This window comes from Citrus clementina, unplaced genomic scaffold (assembly GCF_000493195.1).
Source record: "Citrus clementina cultivar Clemenules unplaced genomic scaffold, Citrus_clementina_v1.0 scaffold_3, whole genome shotgun sequence".
Lineage (NCBI taxonomy): Eukaryota > Viridiplantae > Streptophyta > Magnoliopsida > Sapindales > Rutaceae > Citrus > Citrus x clementina.
The window spans coordinates 7,680,252-7,696,549 of record NW_006262339.1 but is presented as its reverse complement, the minus strand read 5'-3'; the positions used below and the strand labels follow the sequence as shown (position 1 = coordinate 7,696,549).

The 16,298-nt window shown below is 35.5% G+C and overlaps 3 protein-coding genes across 6 annotated transcripts; 1 reads left to right on the top strand and 2 right to left on the bottom strand.

The window, feature by feature from the left end:
- Positions 1-337: 337 nt before the first annotated feature.
- Positions 338-4,714, bottom strand: LOC112100067. 3 transcript variants are annotated; one of them, XM_024187730.1, is made up of 3 exons: positions 4,632-4,714; positions 3,445-3,485; positions 338-3,275 (listed from the first exon to the last, which is right to left on the bottom strand). In XM_024187730.1, the coding sequence occupies exons 2-3, from the start codon at positions 3,479-3,481 to the stop codon at positions 529-531; spliced, it is 2,784 nt and encodes a 927-aa protein (XP_024043498.1). In that variant the 5' UTR covers positions 3,482-3,485; positions 4,632-4,714; the 3' UTR covers positions 338-528. The 3 variants fall into 3 exon arrangements, with proteins under 3 accessions (XP_024043498.1, XP_024043499.1, XP_024043500.1); XM_024187731.1 differs by lacking the exon at positions 4,632-4,714 and adding an exon at positions 4,088-4,138; XM_024187732.1 differs by lacking the exon at positions 4,632-4,714 and having other exon boundaries at positions 338-3,345; positions 3,445-3,469.
- An 897-nt stretch (positions 4,715-5,611) lies between these two features.
- On the bottom strand, positions 5,612-7,539 carry LOC18046729. Of its 2 annotated transcripts, none has more exons than XM_024189894.1 (2): positions 7,377-7,539; positions 5,612-6,960 (listed from the first exon to the last, which is right to left on the bottom strand). In XM_024189894.1, the coding sequence occupies exon 2, from the start codon at positions 6,862-6,864 to the stop codon at positions 6,055-6,057; it is 810 nt and encodes a 269-aa protein (XP_024045662.1). In that variant the 5' UTR covers positions 6,865-6,960; positions 7,377-7,539; the 3' UTR covers positions 5,612-6,054. The 2 variants fall into 2 exon arrangements, with proteins under 2 accessions (XP_024045662.1, XP_024045661.1); XM_024189893.1 differs by having other exon boundaries at positions 5,612-6,843.
- A 4,947-nt stretch (positions 7,540-12,486) lies between these two features.
- LOC18047669 (flavin-containing monooxygenase FMO GS-OX-like 9) lies at positions 12,487-16,040 on the top strand. Its single transcript, XM_006440619.2, has 7 exons — positions 12,487-13,092; positions 13,353-13,423; positions 13,897-14,055; positions 14,136-14,218; positions 15,086-15,221; positions 15,509-15,682; positions 15,816-16,040. Exons 1-7 carry the CDS (start codon positions 12,546-12,548, stop codon positions 16,008-16,010), a joined length of 1,365 nt encoding a protein of 454 aa, XP_006440682.1. The 5' UTR covers positions 12,487-12,545; the 3' UTR covers positions 16,011-16,040.
- Positions 16,041-16,298: the final 258 nt, after the last annotated feature.

Sequence of the window (16,298 nt, the reverse complement as noted above, 5' to 3'; positions counted from 1 at the left end):
TCTATAGCTTTCGGTGGATTGGATATTTGCTGACATGCCTCCTACAACTTTATTTAGATTGGTGTTTGCTGAAATGCCTCCCTACACACACAAAAATATCCCCATGTAATTCAGAGTCTGACCAGGGTGGATGCTGATATACAGTCGGCTTATAATCAACTTAGGAACACTCATAATACAAGTTTTCTCAATGAACAAAACCTACGATATTAAGTTTATTCAAATATTATTAGTAAAGAAGCGATCAATGTTGATCACTTTGCAACATTTGAACTCGTTCTGCAGATTCTTTTGTACAGACAGATACAAATTTGCCTCTTCTAAAGGGCATAGATTATCGATAGATAGAAAATGGAAAGAGAAAAAAAGAAAAAAAAAAGAAAAAAAAGAGAAAATAATCACTCTTCAGCCGACCAAAGGCTGTGACTTTACTTTTCGCCAGGTTTTCAATTAATTATATACAAAACAGCCAGACGTTCCATGCATAAACAACGCAGCAGACCCTTTTGGTAACTCAATATGTAGTTGTCACACGGGCTTGGAATCCTGAAGAGAGATCACGGTTTCAAAAGCCCCCACCAAAGCCTTCACCTTACTCTTCCTGGACTTTACAAGTTTACTTACAGTCTCTTCAATCACATTATTGAACAAACTGCCCAAATTTTTTCCTTCCACGTCTTGATGTTTCAAACCAACAGCGTTGGATTCTGTTTTAGTACCATCATTAACCTCTGCCTTGCGAAGAATTGTTTTGCCAGCATCACCGGTATCATTTTGGTTGCTGTCACCAAGCACGATCTCCCTTCGCTTAAATTTCAGCCTCCTTGGAGCACTATCCTCAGACTGAATAATGCCAACCACCTTTCCTCTTCTAAAAGTTAGCTTTTGGACCGGATTACATTCTTCTTTCGAGCTACTTGCGCTTCCATCCATTTCATGCATTTTCTTGAATTCGTTTTCCAAATCCAATATTTGGTTTTCATTATCAGATTCATCACCATGGAAAGACAATGATGCCAATGAAGTTGTACATGAATATGATCGAGTGATAGGGGTTCCAAGTTCAAGTTCAGTACTTCCCAACTCCTTTTTCCTAGGCGATGGAGGCCAGGATAGGCGTTTGGACTGAATTCTATTTTGAGTGTGCCTCAAGTTTTGCTTTGCTGAGAATGAGGAGAATCGGGATGCTATAGCTTCTCTCTTCTCAACAGTTTTTCTGCCAGAATCAGCTTCCCCATTTTGGCTGTCACCAAGCACCCTTTTCTTAAATTTCAGTCTTGTTGGCGTACTATCCACAGGGTGAAGCTCAACCACCTTTCCTCTCCGAAAATTTAGCTTTTGGCCTAGAGACTGCTCATCTTTCAAAGTACTTGTTCCATCCTTTCTACGCCTATTCTTGCACTCCTTTTCCAAATCTGATATTTGGTTTTCGGCATCAGTTTCACTAACTACAGAAGAGGTTTTACTATGTGCAGACACTGATGCCAATGAAGATGAATATGAATGAGCAATATGGATTCCAGGTTGAGTAGCACTCAAGCTATTATTCTTAGGAGATGGAGGCCAGGATAAGTGTGATTGAGTGGAAGGAGTTCTGTTTTCAGTACATGTAGAGTTTCTCTTTTCAGGGAATGGGGGTAGTTCAGCTGTATTAGCTTCATTCTTTCCAGGGGTTTCCATCCTAGCATCACCTTTACCCTTTTGGTTGTCACCAAGCACACTTTGCCGAATTTTCAGTCTTGGAGTACTGTCCTCAGGGTGAAGATCAACAACCTTTCCTCTCCTAAAAGTCAGTTTTTTACCCGGAAAATGCTCATCTCTTGAAGAAATTGATCCACCCTTTCTAGGTCCATTCTTGTATTCCTTTTTCAAATCAGATGTTTGGTTTTTGGCATCTGTTTTACCAGATTCAGAAGAGGCAGCACTAGATGTAGTCAACGATGTCAATGAAGAGGTACGAGTTCCAAATTGAGTACCTCTTGAGCCTTTTTTCCTAGGTGATGGAGGACAGGATGGAGGCGAATTAGTGTCCTGAATTCCGCTCTGAGTACGTCTCAATTTCTGCTTTGCAGATAAAAGATAGGATGGAGGTGAGTTAGCAGCATGACTTCTACTCTGAGTATATTGCAAGTTATTCTTTGCAAATGGAAGACAGGATGGAGGTGAATTAGTGGCCTCAATTCCACTCTGCGTGCGTCTCAAATTCCGCCTTGCAGATGCAGGACGGGATGAAGGTGCATTAGTGGCAGGAACTCCACTCTGAGTACGTCTCAAGATCCGCTTTGCAGACAATGCAGATGGTTGACCAGTGTGAGTACCATTTTGAGCATGTAACAAGCTTTTATCTTCAGAGGTTGGAGACAAGTCAGTCACACAAATTACATTTTTAATGGGTCCTGGAGTTTTGTCCTCAGAGTCTGGTTCAACTACATGCAAAGTCTTCTCTGGTACATCCTCCCAGCCGGGTTGCTCAGGTTTGAGTTTCCTGACTCTTTTTCTATTACTCAAATAAGAAATTCCTTTCACATTGTTTGAGTTTTCGGCATTTCTGCTTGAAACTTTCTTGGGAGACTGCTTAGGAGACGAAGAAATGGATGGAAGTGCCAAAACCTTTCTCTCACCCATTGCTGAGCCCCTCATATCTTTGCTTCTTTTGGCTTTGCTTCCTCTTCGGCTATTAGAAGCTCTGGGTGAATTTGTTGAAAGATTTCCTAGTTCCTTGCTTGTTTTAGTTTTCAACTGTCCTTCATTATTTGAACATCTCTGCATTCTGCCAGAAGATTGGTTTAGTCGCAAAGGCTTCATCTTTGGAACTTCAGCAGGATTCATCTTACAATCATCAGCTGGCTTCGTTTTTGGATCATCAACATGTACCACTGCAAGCTCTATTTCCTTGACAGGTGGTGAGACCTGTTCTGACAAGACAGATTCTTCCACAGTTAATGGTGAAACTACTCCATTCATAATGGGATAGTCAAGTTTCTCATTTTTAGATGCAGGGAAAGATTTAAGTTGAAGAGGGAAACTCTTCCTTCTTTCGGCTGAAATTACAGTCTTTGCTGCAACCAGGCCATCACCTACAGCTGCAATGGTTTTCTTCGGCAGAGCCAAGGGACCTCTTGCCTTTATCTCAAGCGCACGCTCTACTCCAAATTTGCAAAAATCATGACAGGAACTCAATGAAGGTCTGCGATAACGCGAAAGAATCCTAACTCCTCCATTGAGGTTGCTACCAGTGGAATTACATCTTGTGTGGTGTTCACGATGAACTACATCTGAGATAGTAGGAGTATTGATCCCCAGACCGGACATTAGTCAAACAAACAAAGCAATAATATTAGAACCCTGCAGCAAATTTTAAGTCTTTTCAGAAATGAATAAAACATGCAGGAAAGGAGAACATAAACTGGGACGAAAAGGAAATAAGTCGAAGCAACTTCTTACCACTAGTCTCATAAAAATATGCTGCTGCTATCATCATGATCCTGAAAATAAATAACCATAAGTTTTTCATAGTATTGATTATAATACTGAACTTCTAAAGTAATAATGCATGTTCATAGTATAAATTCTAAAACTAGAAAAAGAAAGCTTGAGTGGTGTTTAAATTTAACCAATCCATTCCCCACCTATATTTAATTAGTTCATTATGCAACTGAAAGTAGTTACATTAACCTGTTTAGTTCCATTTTCCACCCCAAAAATAAAAATAAATAAAAAGGAAAGAGTTATTTAGATCCCAAATTAATGGTTCAATTCAAGGCAATTCTGCAGTCAGTAGGCAAAATTCTTTTTACTTATTACTGCTGTTCCTTACATTATAGAATTGGAGACCACCAGAACTATGAAACCAATCGAATAAAAGCCCTGGCATACACAAAACATCTAAAACACTCATGTTACATTATATCTATTTGTGAACTCTCGATCACATTACAATCTATTGCATCAACATCAATGACGATTATTTAAAAAAGGAAATAAAAAATCATGGGTTCTGATATTCTTGATCAACTGATCGATCCCCTAGCAAATAATCTTCCTTTCTAACACCGCAAACCATATCATAGTTAATCGAAACAAGTACCATGATAATCTACCCCATCAGTAGACTAGTATAGTTATTGTGGCTTCCTTCTAACCTGAAACACTATTGAATAGAAAAGTCAATTTAAAGGAAAATAGAATAAACAAAATGTTACATAAATGAAACTCCCCATGGTGCTTTTGTTGGTTAATATACATGCAACTTCACCATTTCTTGAGATCGTTGGCCAAATAGCAGACATGAATACCCTCAATAACTATAATTGTAAACATACCACACATCTGAGTCAATCTTATAAATAAAATTTTACACAATGGCTCAATTCAAGGTGCATAGCTTCAAACGCAATCCATACAAGAATGACAAAATTTCTACCGTTTTCTCGATTCAATTGTCAAACATACAAAAGAAAATGCCTTAAAGTTCTATCCTGCAATCCAGAATAGAAACATGCATGCAAATCAAACAACAGGAAAAGTTCATCTGATTAAGCCAACAAAAAAACAACAAAGAATCATTTCATATGACACGTTACACTAACAACATTGCAAATAGCTCAATGCAAAATGTTCAAACATCGTACCTATGTTTCCAAATTCCGTCTTGACAAGAAATCTATGGAACAGAAACATGGTTGCAAAGAATATCTAACAACAAGGCACAGAGGAGTAATATGTGCAGGAAAGAAATAAAAATGAAACGTTTTTTTTTTTTTTTTTCCAACGGACAAGCGCGTTGGTTGAAGAAAAATTTGAACCCGCAAAGAAAGAAACACAAGCCTTTCTTTGAAGGGTTATTTTTCAGAGACAGAGAGAGACCGAAATCCAACTCCCAAGAGAAACGGTCTTTTGTTAGAGAGCTCGCTATTATGAGCAATCATTTCTCCCCAGCCATTACTGGCATAGCTAATTTTAGAACCTAATCCCATCTCATATTCTATGCTATTTTCTTGTCTTTTATTTGGCATTTTACTTAAAATAGAGTCACTCATGCAATTATAATACAGTCTAAAATGTGTAACACTATCATAAAATTTGCATCTGAAATTATATTCATGACTGTTGTATCGTATCATGTGCCAACTCACATTAGTTGGAATCTAAGCTTTATATAGCAGGGAAAAATATTAAGTTACTCTTACTCTTTGTGATCATGAGCGCATCTTATTGGACTCTCTTTCTTTCTCTATGTCTGCAATTGATAAGTGTGGTTCGGCTCCCATTGCAATAATTCGATCACAAGGGCAAATCCTCTCTTAATCAGGGGCTGACCCATTGAAATGACAGAGTAAGAAGAATGAAGTCTCATTGACCCTTTAACAAGAAAGCAGCTTCATTTCATATGAGAGATGGATCCAATAAAATTGGATTCATCGTGTTTTTCTTTTTGCTGGTAACAACATACTGGTAATAATATACTGTATTTGCATGAATTAGTGCCAGATGGAATCGTTTCTTTTTCTCATTCATGCGGACATATCAAAGTTTGTTGAATTCCAAAAATTCTTTGGACCCCATGATGTTAGCTATTTTGCCTGTGGCTGAAAAACTAAAAGCATACAAATAAAGAAAGCATCCAAAACTGAATGACACTGCATTACCTTTGATTACATAATAAAACTCATGGTATGTACATTCAGTTGAAGGGCAAAAACATAAGAAAAACTCAACTAGATGATGAAGGTTTCAATTCCTGTACTTAACCCTGACCCTCAATCAAGTACACACGCGCAACTAGACCATGAAAGTTTAATAGAGAGGAGAAATCCACTATGTACTTGTATTCTTGCAAGAGCTCTGCCTGTGTGTTTGTGTGTGTGTGTGAGTGTGTGTACACACACACACACACACAAACACAAATACACTCACAGAAAAGAAAACACCACTACTAATCCATAACAAAAACATAGCTAATCCAAATAACCAGGAGAAGTCGTCGAATTGCACCATAAGTTGATTCACAGGTGTCAAGCCATTATCAGGCACAAGGGGCAAAACTGATGGCAATCAAGCTATGATTTCCCTAACCAACCAATCCAAAATGGGTAAGGCGAAGTACAATACCAAGCAAGATGGGATAGCAAACACAATGGTTATGAGAATGTAAAGGGCCAAGATGGCTGCACTGGCAGGTATTGCATACAAGATTATCAAAATAAGTACGATAATCAACGGGAACTTGGCTGTCAGCTGCGCAAAGAAAACCAAGGATTTACGAAGAGATAATTGTAGTCTTTCAGCATTAAGGTGGCCAGTAAGAAATCGGCCTTCATCACGACGGATTTCAGACTGCCTTGACACATGACTACAAGTGGCTCGCCCGTTATGTGCGTGGCTAACTTGATTTCTAACAGCAGAGTTTCTATTCAAAGAACTGGCCGGTTGGTGATCCCCTCGGAAATGAGGGTTTGATTTGGACCGATCACCATTCATGCTTTCAACCATCCAAAGGAGGTAGTAGTTCTTTTGAGGAAACTTGAGATTCCCCTTGCAGATCAGCCTCAACGACACCATATTACACCAGGGGCAAGTTATAAAGAACGGAAGCTGGAATGGTAATGTGGGCAATCTAATAACAGCACGTTGTAGCCCTAGGACACAATTCTTGCAAAGTGTGTGGCCACACCATAGAACATAGGGCAGGTTCTCAACAACATTGAAGGATTCCCAGCATATCGGGCACTCCAAACCTTCTTCTCTGCTGTTGTTTAAAGAAGCATCATCGTCAGACAGCTCCGAAGAAACTTGGCTTGGCTTCAACGCGTCATTCTTCAACCGAATGGCTCCAGAAATAGCCTTGGAAGCAAAATTCCACATTGTAAATGAGTAAAAAGTTGACTTGGAAAAAATCAACAAAGATATATTTGCAGTAAACTCTTCTTAATCAAAACCACCCATCACATTGGATACAACCTGCCAAAAAGTAAGCAATAAGGTTGATCATTAATATCCCAAATTAATCATAAATGAATATACACCCTAAACAAACAATAATCTTGGGCAATTGATGTGACATTATCAACACAAGGTAATCTGTATCCAACTCTGTAAGTGTATCATAAGTCCCAAGATAAATTATGCCAAAATGCAATGAAGCTCTTAAGAGTGGATATCTATCTAATTAAAACATGCAATTACAAAAAAATTACCACAAATTCGTGAAAAATGAAAAAAAAAAAAAAGAAATTCCCAAAAATTATAAATTTATAACGAGCAAAAGAAAAATTCAAAAGGGTATTGTTGTTATACATGAACTACATAACACAGCTGAAATTCAACAATTATCCAATAATAAAAATTAAAAATATTTAAAAAAAAAAGATACTTACAGTTACAGGAAGAGAAGAGGGGAAGTAATTGCCAATTGGGGTCTGCATCTGCGTGTTGTGATTTGTATGAAGGCCAAGAATGTGTACAGATTCAGAGTTTGTCGATGTGGCGTCGTCTTTGAGACCCGTGAGCTGTGCAAGAGTGTGTGTGTCACTCACTGACTCATCACTCTCGCCGTTTGCCAAGTGCTGTCATTCTAGCTGATGATAACACTAGAACGACGCCGTAGTAGGAAGGAAGATTTGCATTCGATCCGTGGGCTTCGATATTTGGATCCACTTTCAACTAAATCATGGGCTTACGTAGCCCAAATTTAATGGGTTTAATGGGTTCGGATTTTGGCAAAGAGTCCCCAGTGGACTACAACGTAAATACAGGTTGTTTAGGACTTGAGCATAAAAGAGGATAATAAAACTCTAATGTTGGTTATCTTCTCTCTTATTCAATCAAAATTTCTTTCTGAGAATGCATCCGTGCTTATTATGCTTCGGCAAAATTTCATTAAATGTTCTTACTAAAAAATGACCTTAGTTTGTTCCAACCAATGGAATTTTAAACTTAAAGTCTATATATATTTAAGTTACCTCTCTCTCGTATTCACTTTTTATCTAAAACTTCTATTAATTTTAGGGTAAATGCTCCATTAGTTTCTAAACTTCAAGCCAATTGCTACTATAATCCTTGTATTTAAAATACCTAAACACTCATGTCATTACTTTTATATATGTTGGATCTGACTTTTCAATTAAGCATAAAATAGTAGTTTTACCTAATATAACTTAAAGGAAAATACTGGTTGCCCTGGGTCAAACCCCAAAAGTAACCAAAATGACGTCGTTTTGGTTTTTTTTTTTTTTTCTTCCTCTTCTTCATGAAACGTTATCGTTTCAGCCAAGTAAAAGCAAAACCAACTAAAGCAGAAAAAACACAGAGAAACAACTACTTTATGAACTGAGAAAAACGCAGAATCTTTAAGCTCTTCCTCTTCAATTCACCACACCTGAGTGAAATGCAGAATCTTTAAGCTCTTATATTCCTCGAAGGTGATAGGCTTTAGGTGTTTCATACATGGCTAGGACTGTAGTCTCAAATTGACAACTTACTTGAAGTGGCCTATAGCTAATTTAGAATTCCCATATTAAGAATGAGCGATGAGAGTTTCTGTCTTTTCTTTTCTACATGAATCGGGTGAGGTACTTTGTTATGATCTCCCACTTGCTGCTTGTCATTTTGGGTATGCTAAATCTAGAAGAAAAAGAAATCTTTTATGGTAGTATTTGCTGAGCTTTAGATCCTTTCTTATCAACCAACCTACATTCACTACATGAAGCTTTGGCTGTAAAATACCCCTATTTGAAGGAGTCTGCTGTCATGCACTTATAGACCTATACGTAACTAAAAGCAACTAATCTCAACTTTAGAGTAAGGGAGGGCTCTTTGCTTCATATCTTTCACTTCTTTTTTCGTAGATGTACTTTTTGGCTGATCTAAGAAAGACAAAAAAGAGCGGTTTAGACGAAAAAGATCTCGATTTGGATCTTAAACAAAGCGAACAAAATGAAGAGGAGAGGAAGAGGATTGGGTTATGTCGTTCCCTAGTAAAAAAAATATGTGTCTTTGTGTGCGTGCGCTATATATGTGTGTATGTGTATACACACATACATACGTGCATACATACATACATACATACATACATATGGACTAATTATATAATTGGTTCAAATATAACAACTAAATGAGTATTTACCAGATAAAATTATTTTTTTTTTGTTTTAATCATATGTCTCAACAATATATCATATATATGTTAATGGATGTAACTATTTCTTTAGGTATAAGCAAGATATATATTTCATCGCCAGCTGATACTTAATATTGCTACTTGCTACACTAAAAAGCAAATTGTTAAATGAACCTAGCTAATTGATTTGTTACATCTTGCATACTGCTATACTAAAGAGCAAGTAATTATCCATACATATACCTAATAGAAATAGATTTGGATAAACTAAACGTAAAGTTAAAAAACCTAGCTATTACTCTCTTGCCCGTAAGAATACTCAAACACATGCAGTGTTTTTACAACAATTACAGCTAGCATGCTGTGTGTGAGATACGTGTATTGCCTCCTTTATGAGGTAACTTAATAATACAAATTAATAAACAGAGGTCATTACAGGCAACTTAAGCAACCGAAAATATGACAACTTTAATTGAAATTTAACTTGCAAGTAGTTGCATTAATTATTATAAAATATAATACATGTCAGTATTTAGGGCGTGACTAAGGCACAACATCGATCTATAACTAAAATTAGTCATGTTTTCTGATATTGGCAACAATTTTCACTATCCAAGTACTTAAACATGTTCAATATGATCTTCCTAATGCTAATTATGTATAATGCCACCAGCCCTAGCTAGGCATAATCCACAAAAGGGAACCCGTTAAGTCAAACGCTTGATTATTAGTGAAGCCTTTTGTATGAAAATTAACGAATCATAGCATTTCTGAAACATCAAAATGAGTCACAAACTCATAATTAATTTGTTTTACGTGTCTCAATGCACAAAACGATATAATATAGTCTCTAGAGCATCAGAAACACATTAGCTTAAGCTGACAAATATTTTGAGCTTCTTCGATCTGATTATAATTACAGTCATCATCGTGGACGTGAGATATCTTGCAAGTTAATTTCTCATGATCTTGAAATAAGAAATTGATCATGTGGTAATTATAAGGGACGCATATACATAACCCTATCAAAATAATTTGTTGGTACGTAAAGAATTAGACAAGATCTAAATTATGGTTAGGTTGCAGTAATATTCTTAAATTTCACCTATAAAAATTATTAGAAAAGAGACAGCAACATTTAGATGAGGTGATCCCTTCAACTCAAAGTCACTAACTAATTTACACTAACAATAAGTATCAAGGACAATAGAATGTGTAGGTTAATATATATATATATTTTTTTAAGTTCTTATTGTATTAATGTAGACCACTAGTATTTTTCTCTCTTCTTTTTTTTTCCTCCCTCCTTTTTGGCTTGTGTTGTGTGAGGAAGAAGCAACAAAGTAAAAGAATATGAAAAAAAGGGGCTAACTTGACTACAGTTAAAGTCAAAATGATAACAAGAAATTGCATGTGTTTGTATGAACATGATCACAATTCCATAATTGTTCTTTGTTCATGTTTCCTTGGCTTGAAGAAGAAGCAATATTCTTCTTTTATTTTGTAGGGACGCCGACAATCGGCAAAAAGGCCATCATTTACATTTTAACTTCTTCTTGTTACAAATCTATAGTATATATTCATGACTGCCCATCAATATATATTTAGACACGGTGGATATAGTATGAGATAGATACAAATCAACAAATCATGTATAAATTGATGATATTTATATAATTACTAAATTAATACATGTCACTAATATTAGTTAATTATATATTATGACTTCTACAAAAACCGAGGTAGAGAGAATATTCTCAATCAGAGACTAACTACTTAATTAATTTGTTGATCAAATCAACAGAATATATACAAAACTTTTGCTTTTTGGTATTCTTTTTAAGTTCTAGGAAATATAAATCCTCTTGCATGCGTCTCCTGATTAATGTTGTGGATTTCAATATTGAAAATAAACTAAAAAGTATTTAAAATTTGAAAAAAGTTAGAATATATATATCAGAGGCATCATATCAACCATACAACAAGTAAATGATATTATGACTTTTGTGTATTTATTTTGAAAAGATGCTATGCAAGTGGTGGTTATATTAAAATTTAATTACATACATTAATTAGTTGTATTACCTCTGATGTATTCTAAATTTTTCTATTTTTACTGTTACTTTATTCTAAACATGTGTTTTAATCTTCGTGGCTAAATACATATGGGTGGAAATTTGTTCAATATTTAAACAACTGATTAAAAAAATGTGAATTTGAAAACATGATACACACACACACACACACTTCATATCCATCACCAAAAATTGGCCATGGTTACACCATAAAATTAACAACAGTTTAATTTTGTAGGTTGGAAGGATATAAAATAAGTTTTGTTGCTATAAGTGGACTGTAATTAAAAATATATCTTAGGTATTATGATTTGAGTGACAATGGTATGGTTATATGATCAAGTATGATGCATCTTTCTGAATTCCATTTCAACTCAATTGTAAGAGACTGACATTAGTATCTTCCGCCGTAGTTAGCTAGCTTTTCATCCCCAAGAGCATGGCTGAAAAATTGTCAAGTAATTTTATTTAACTGATTACTTAACTTCAAATATTAAGAAAAGTAAAGAAAAAAAATTGAACTTTGCCCATTTCCCTATTTTTAAATAAATAAATATGGGTAACTTTTTCCTAATATGTAAGTAAATTCGCCGGTCAATTCACAGAGAACAAAATTAAAAGTTTTCTTTCTGGCATCTAGCTAGCTAGGTTTCATGTATGATTGTTTGGGGCTCGCATGAAATCTTCAATTGCTTGGCTCAGCCATTGCCGGTCAAGTTCATCATGATCATTGATCCAAGGGGTCCCAGCCCATGCAGGCAATCAGAGTGCTAGCTAGCTTAGAAATTAATTGTTAATTATTTCTTATTTTCACTGTTTAATTATATACAATTTTATGCATTGAGCTTTCGACTCAGGGGTAACTGGAAACCAACCCTCTCGAGAGGACACATTTGAATCCCAGCTTCTCTTCTCGGACTAAAATTCCCTCCTCTCCAATTCTATTTTACTGACACTTAGTAAGAGTAGGGATAGACATACATGTATATAGATTGCACTATAATCTATATTATTCCCAATAAAATTCCGATAGTAAATATGAAGAAAATGTTTATCGTAACTTAAAAAAAAGAAAAGAAACTGGAGAAAAAGCCAAATTACAAAAGAATCATGATTAATTTAAAAGATCACGGGTGTCTCCCAGCCAGCAAACCACTTCTGTTCTAACATTATTATTTATGACCAATATAATATTAATTTATCATGGCCTTATATGTTTGCGTGACCAAAATTTCACCTATATATATATAACCCCATGATCCTCCACACATTTCACATTCACAAACACATTGATCTCACAGAATCAACCTTAATTATTTATTAATCATATCCATTGATCGAATTGAACCACCATGGTTTCCGATGATCATCAACAGTGTGCCCAATCGAAGAACGTATGCGTGATCGGGGCCGGACCATCGGGGCTGGTGGCGGCGAGGGAGCTAAGGAAAGAAGGCCATAGGGTGGTGGTTTTGGAACAAAACCATGATGTTGGTGGCCAATGGTTGTATGATCCTAATACAGATCAAACCGAGGTTCATAGTAGCGTTTATGCTTCACTGAGGCTCACGTCGCCAAGAGAGATCATGGGGTACACTGATTTTCCATTTGTGGTGAAAAAGGGAAGGGACGTGAGGAGGTTTCCAGGGCACAAGGAGCTTTGGTTGTACTTGAAGGATTTCTGCCAGCGGTTTGGGTTAAGGGAGATGATTAGGTTTAACACTAGGGTTGAATATGTGGGGATGTTGGATTGTGGTGAGTTAATAATTGGCAACGATCTGATCAAATGGGTTGTTAAAAGCAAAGAAAAGAAAGCTGACAAAGTTGTTGAAGAAGTATTTGACGCTGTTGTTGTAGCCACTGGCCATTACTCGTACCCTAGATTGCCATCCATCAAAGGTATGTATGTGAAAGCACGCTAGTTAATTAGCTAGATTGCATGCGGTCAAAATTCGAAATGCTAAACAAAGGTCATTTTGAGCCCTAATGCAAAATCATATCATGTCGAGAAACAGTCTTGATAAAACAAAAAGTGAAAATCATGCATCCATGTTTGTACTTATATTTTATGTACAGAGAGAGAGAGAGAGAGAGAGAGCTAGACATATTTGTTGTCATTGCTGGTTTATTTGGATTAATTCGTTCACGTTCATGTCCAGGAATGGATAAATGGAAAAGGAAGCAAATGCACAGTCACATTTACAGGGTTCCAGAACCATTTCACAATGAGGTAATGAAAAAATAGTTCTTGATTAACATCTTTGAATCACACTAGAATATAAAAATTTTTTTTATTCTTTTAATATAATGTCATAAATCTGCTAAATCTTTATATTGTGATCGATGGCCCGGTATGGATATCTGGACCTAAATCAGGCTAGCATCGATCGAGCAATCCTCATTAATTAATGCACACGAAGGAATACAACCAGAAGAGAACTAGTTTACTCTCCGGTTATTGGATGATTCATTCACTTCAATATATACTTTAGATAATGTGTTTCTTTCATGTCTGTAACTTGTATCACGTGTACTTAATATGTAACTTGTATCGCTCATATACTTTAGATAATGTGTTTCTATCATGTCTTGTACTTAAATGGTCATATTTTATGAAGTGTAGATCATATGATTTGTCAACTTGATGAATAGATGCCTGTAACTTGTATCGCGCGTATTATTATATTTAACTTTTTGCTTCAGGTTGTGGTGGTTGTTGGGAATTCATTAAGTGGACAAGATATATCGATGGAGCTTGTAGAAGCGGCAAAGGAAGTTCACCTGAGTGCCAGATCTCTCAATATCTCAGAGGGTTTATCAAAAGTTATATCCAAACATAACAATTTGCATCTCCATCCACAGGTTTTCATTATTTATACATCGGCACTTCATAAAACAATTCTTGTAGCAATGACACTGAATAAAATGTAATGGTTTTGCAGATAGATTGCCTTCGAGAAGATGGAAGGGTTACATTTGTAGATGGCTCTTGGGTCACTGCAGACACCATTTTGCATTGCACTGGGTAACGTACCATTTGACCATTCTTAGTTACTTGTGATTATACATGATCATTTCAATAAGTGTTACTGTGTTGGGGACCTAATTGACATGAATATAGAAGCTACATACATATATATTGCATATCTATAAAAATGTAGGGATCACGATGACAATCCTCCAAATTATACTTGATTATCAGTCGGACTACCTTGTTAGATTATGATTTAAATGTCACATTCATTTTGGTGCAAAACAATGTTATAGATCCTAACTTTATATAATGCAAAGTGGTTTGTTAAAGTAGTAGCACATGATTTTTTTTATAAAATTAAATTTTTTAAAAAAGTAAGAGGCAGATAAAATCAAATTAATTTCCTCAGTTCATTATTTCTCTCAAGAATTTCAGTATTTTTTTTTTTTCTAAAAACTGATTTTTACTTTGGGCAGAATTAGATACTTTCATAGTCTCCGTAACACTTCTCAGTCTCATAGTATGAAAAGGGTATATTGCACACAACATCCCTATATTCTTGAAAATACTGATATTACGATTAGTAATTTAAAATTGATCATGGTGACCCCAGATTAAACTCAACAGCTGAAAACATTTGACTAGTGAAATTTCTAATTTCGCCCTCGATCTATCATATCATTCCCTCTGGTCGCAACTGGCTGGAAAAGATTTCCCATATCAAAAAGTCGCCTGATTGATAGCGATTATGAATTTCTAGACTTGGAGAGATTCTGCTGTGGGACCTTACGTGCACATCCATTATTCAATCAGGCTCAAATACTTCTTGTAACTTTGTAATATGTTGGAAATAATAATAATAATTCCATTGATGTAAACATCACACTAATTGAAAGTTTCTGTTAAATGTGTGTGTAGGTATTCATATTCATTTCCATTTCTTGACACCAAAGGAATAGTAGTGGTTGATGATGACAGAGTGGGTCCTTTGTATGAGCATACTTTTCCTCCTTCACTTGCTCCCTCCCTCTCTTTCGTTGGCATTCCTAGAAAGGTAAATTAATAATTCATATTCTTTCTTTTTATATCATGCAAAGTTTCCCCATATATAGCTTCCAATTTTTTTTTTTAAATTATTCCATTTTACAAAATAACTTTCTGAACATGCCTACAGTGAATATTGCGAATGTAATATTAAAACATCAAGTATTATATTTATCCAAACGATTTGTTACATGTGGGCTGATGTTCTTTTGATATTGCATTATATAAATTTATTAGAAGCCTAATCATTTGAAGAGTACAATATTAATGTTTCTTTTGATGGATATTTGGATGCAGCTAATAGGGTTCCCATTCTTTGAATCACAAGCGAAATGGATAGCTCAACTGCTGTCTGGGAAAAGAACACTGCCATCATGGGATCAAATGATGCAATCCGTTAAGGAGTTTTATCACTCAAGGGATGTTGCTGGCATTCCTAAGCATAACACCCATGATATTGCTAATTTTGAGGTAATAAGTGCAATAATTTTGATCTTGATTAATTTACAAATTAACCCACTTGAATGAATTATATATTTTGAGCTAATTATTATCATCATTATTATTTTTTTTTCTCTTTTTGTGGTGGGGGTGTACGTTTTAGTACTGTGATAGATATGCAGACCAAATTGGATTCCCGCACTTGGAAGAATGGAGGAAAGGTCTGTGCATATCAGCTTTAGTGAATTCAGATGCCAACTTGGAAACTTATCGAGACTCGTGGGATGATCATGAGCTTCTCCAGGAAGCACTTCAAAGTCCTCATTTCACTCAACTTAATGCTCAAGCATTTGATTAGCTCCGTGTAGAATTTTTTTTTTTTTTTTTCTTTTCCCTTCTGTTTTTGCTTCTATATGTCTTGTTTTGTTTGGACCACAAATATTAAGTTTGCAAAGGATTTTGACATTGTCTTTAAGAAAGGAAGAGAAGAATTAATTAATATGCGTTCGAATTAATAAATGACCAAGTACTCTTTACATTCTATATGGTTTGGTGTTTTAAGTACCTCAACGCATCTGTGTCAAATTTTTATATAATTTGATATTTTTATGAAAAATTAAAAAATACATGGACCCAAAAAAACAAA

Bases quoted from the DNA above. Each gene is read 5' to 3' on its own strand.
- LOC112100067 (XM_024187730.1), bottom strand. From the start codon at position 3,481: ATGATGATAGCAGCAGCATATTTTTATGAGACTAGTG. The intron at 3,276-3,444 runs GTAAGAAGTTGC...CTACTATCTCAG, and splicing joins ATATTTTTATGAGACTAGTG to ATGTAGTTCATCGTGAACAC.
- LOC18046729 (XM_024189893.1), bottom strand. From the start codon at position 7,424: ATGCAGACCCCAATTGGCAATTACTTCCCCTCTTCTCTTCCTGTAACT. The intron at 6,844-7,376 runs GTAAGTATCTTT...TTTGCTTCCAAG, and splicing joins CCTCTTCTCTTCCTGTAACT to GCTATTTCTGGAGCCATTCG.
- LOC18047669 (XM_006440619.2), top strand. From the start codon at position 12,546: ATGGTTTCCGATGATCATCAACAGTGTGCCCAATCGAAGAACGTATGC. The intron at 13,093-13,352 runs GTATGTATGTGA...GTTCATGTCCAG, and splicing joins TAGATTGCCATCCATCAAAG to GAATGGATAAATGGAAAAGG. The intron at 13,424-13,896 runs GTAATGAAAAAA...TTTTTGCTTCAG, and splicing joins CAGAACCATTTCACAATGAG to GTTGTGGTGGTTGTTGGGAA.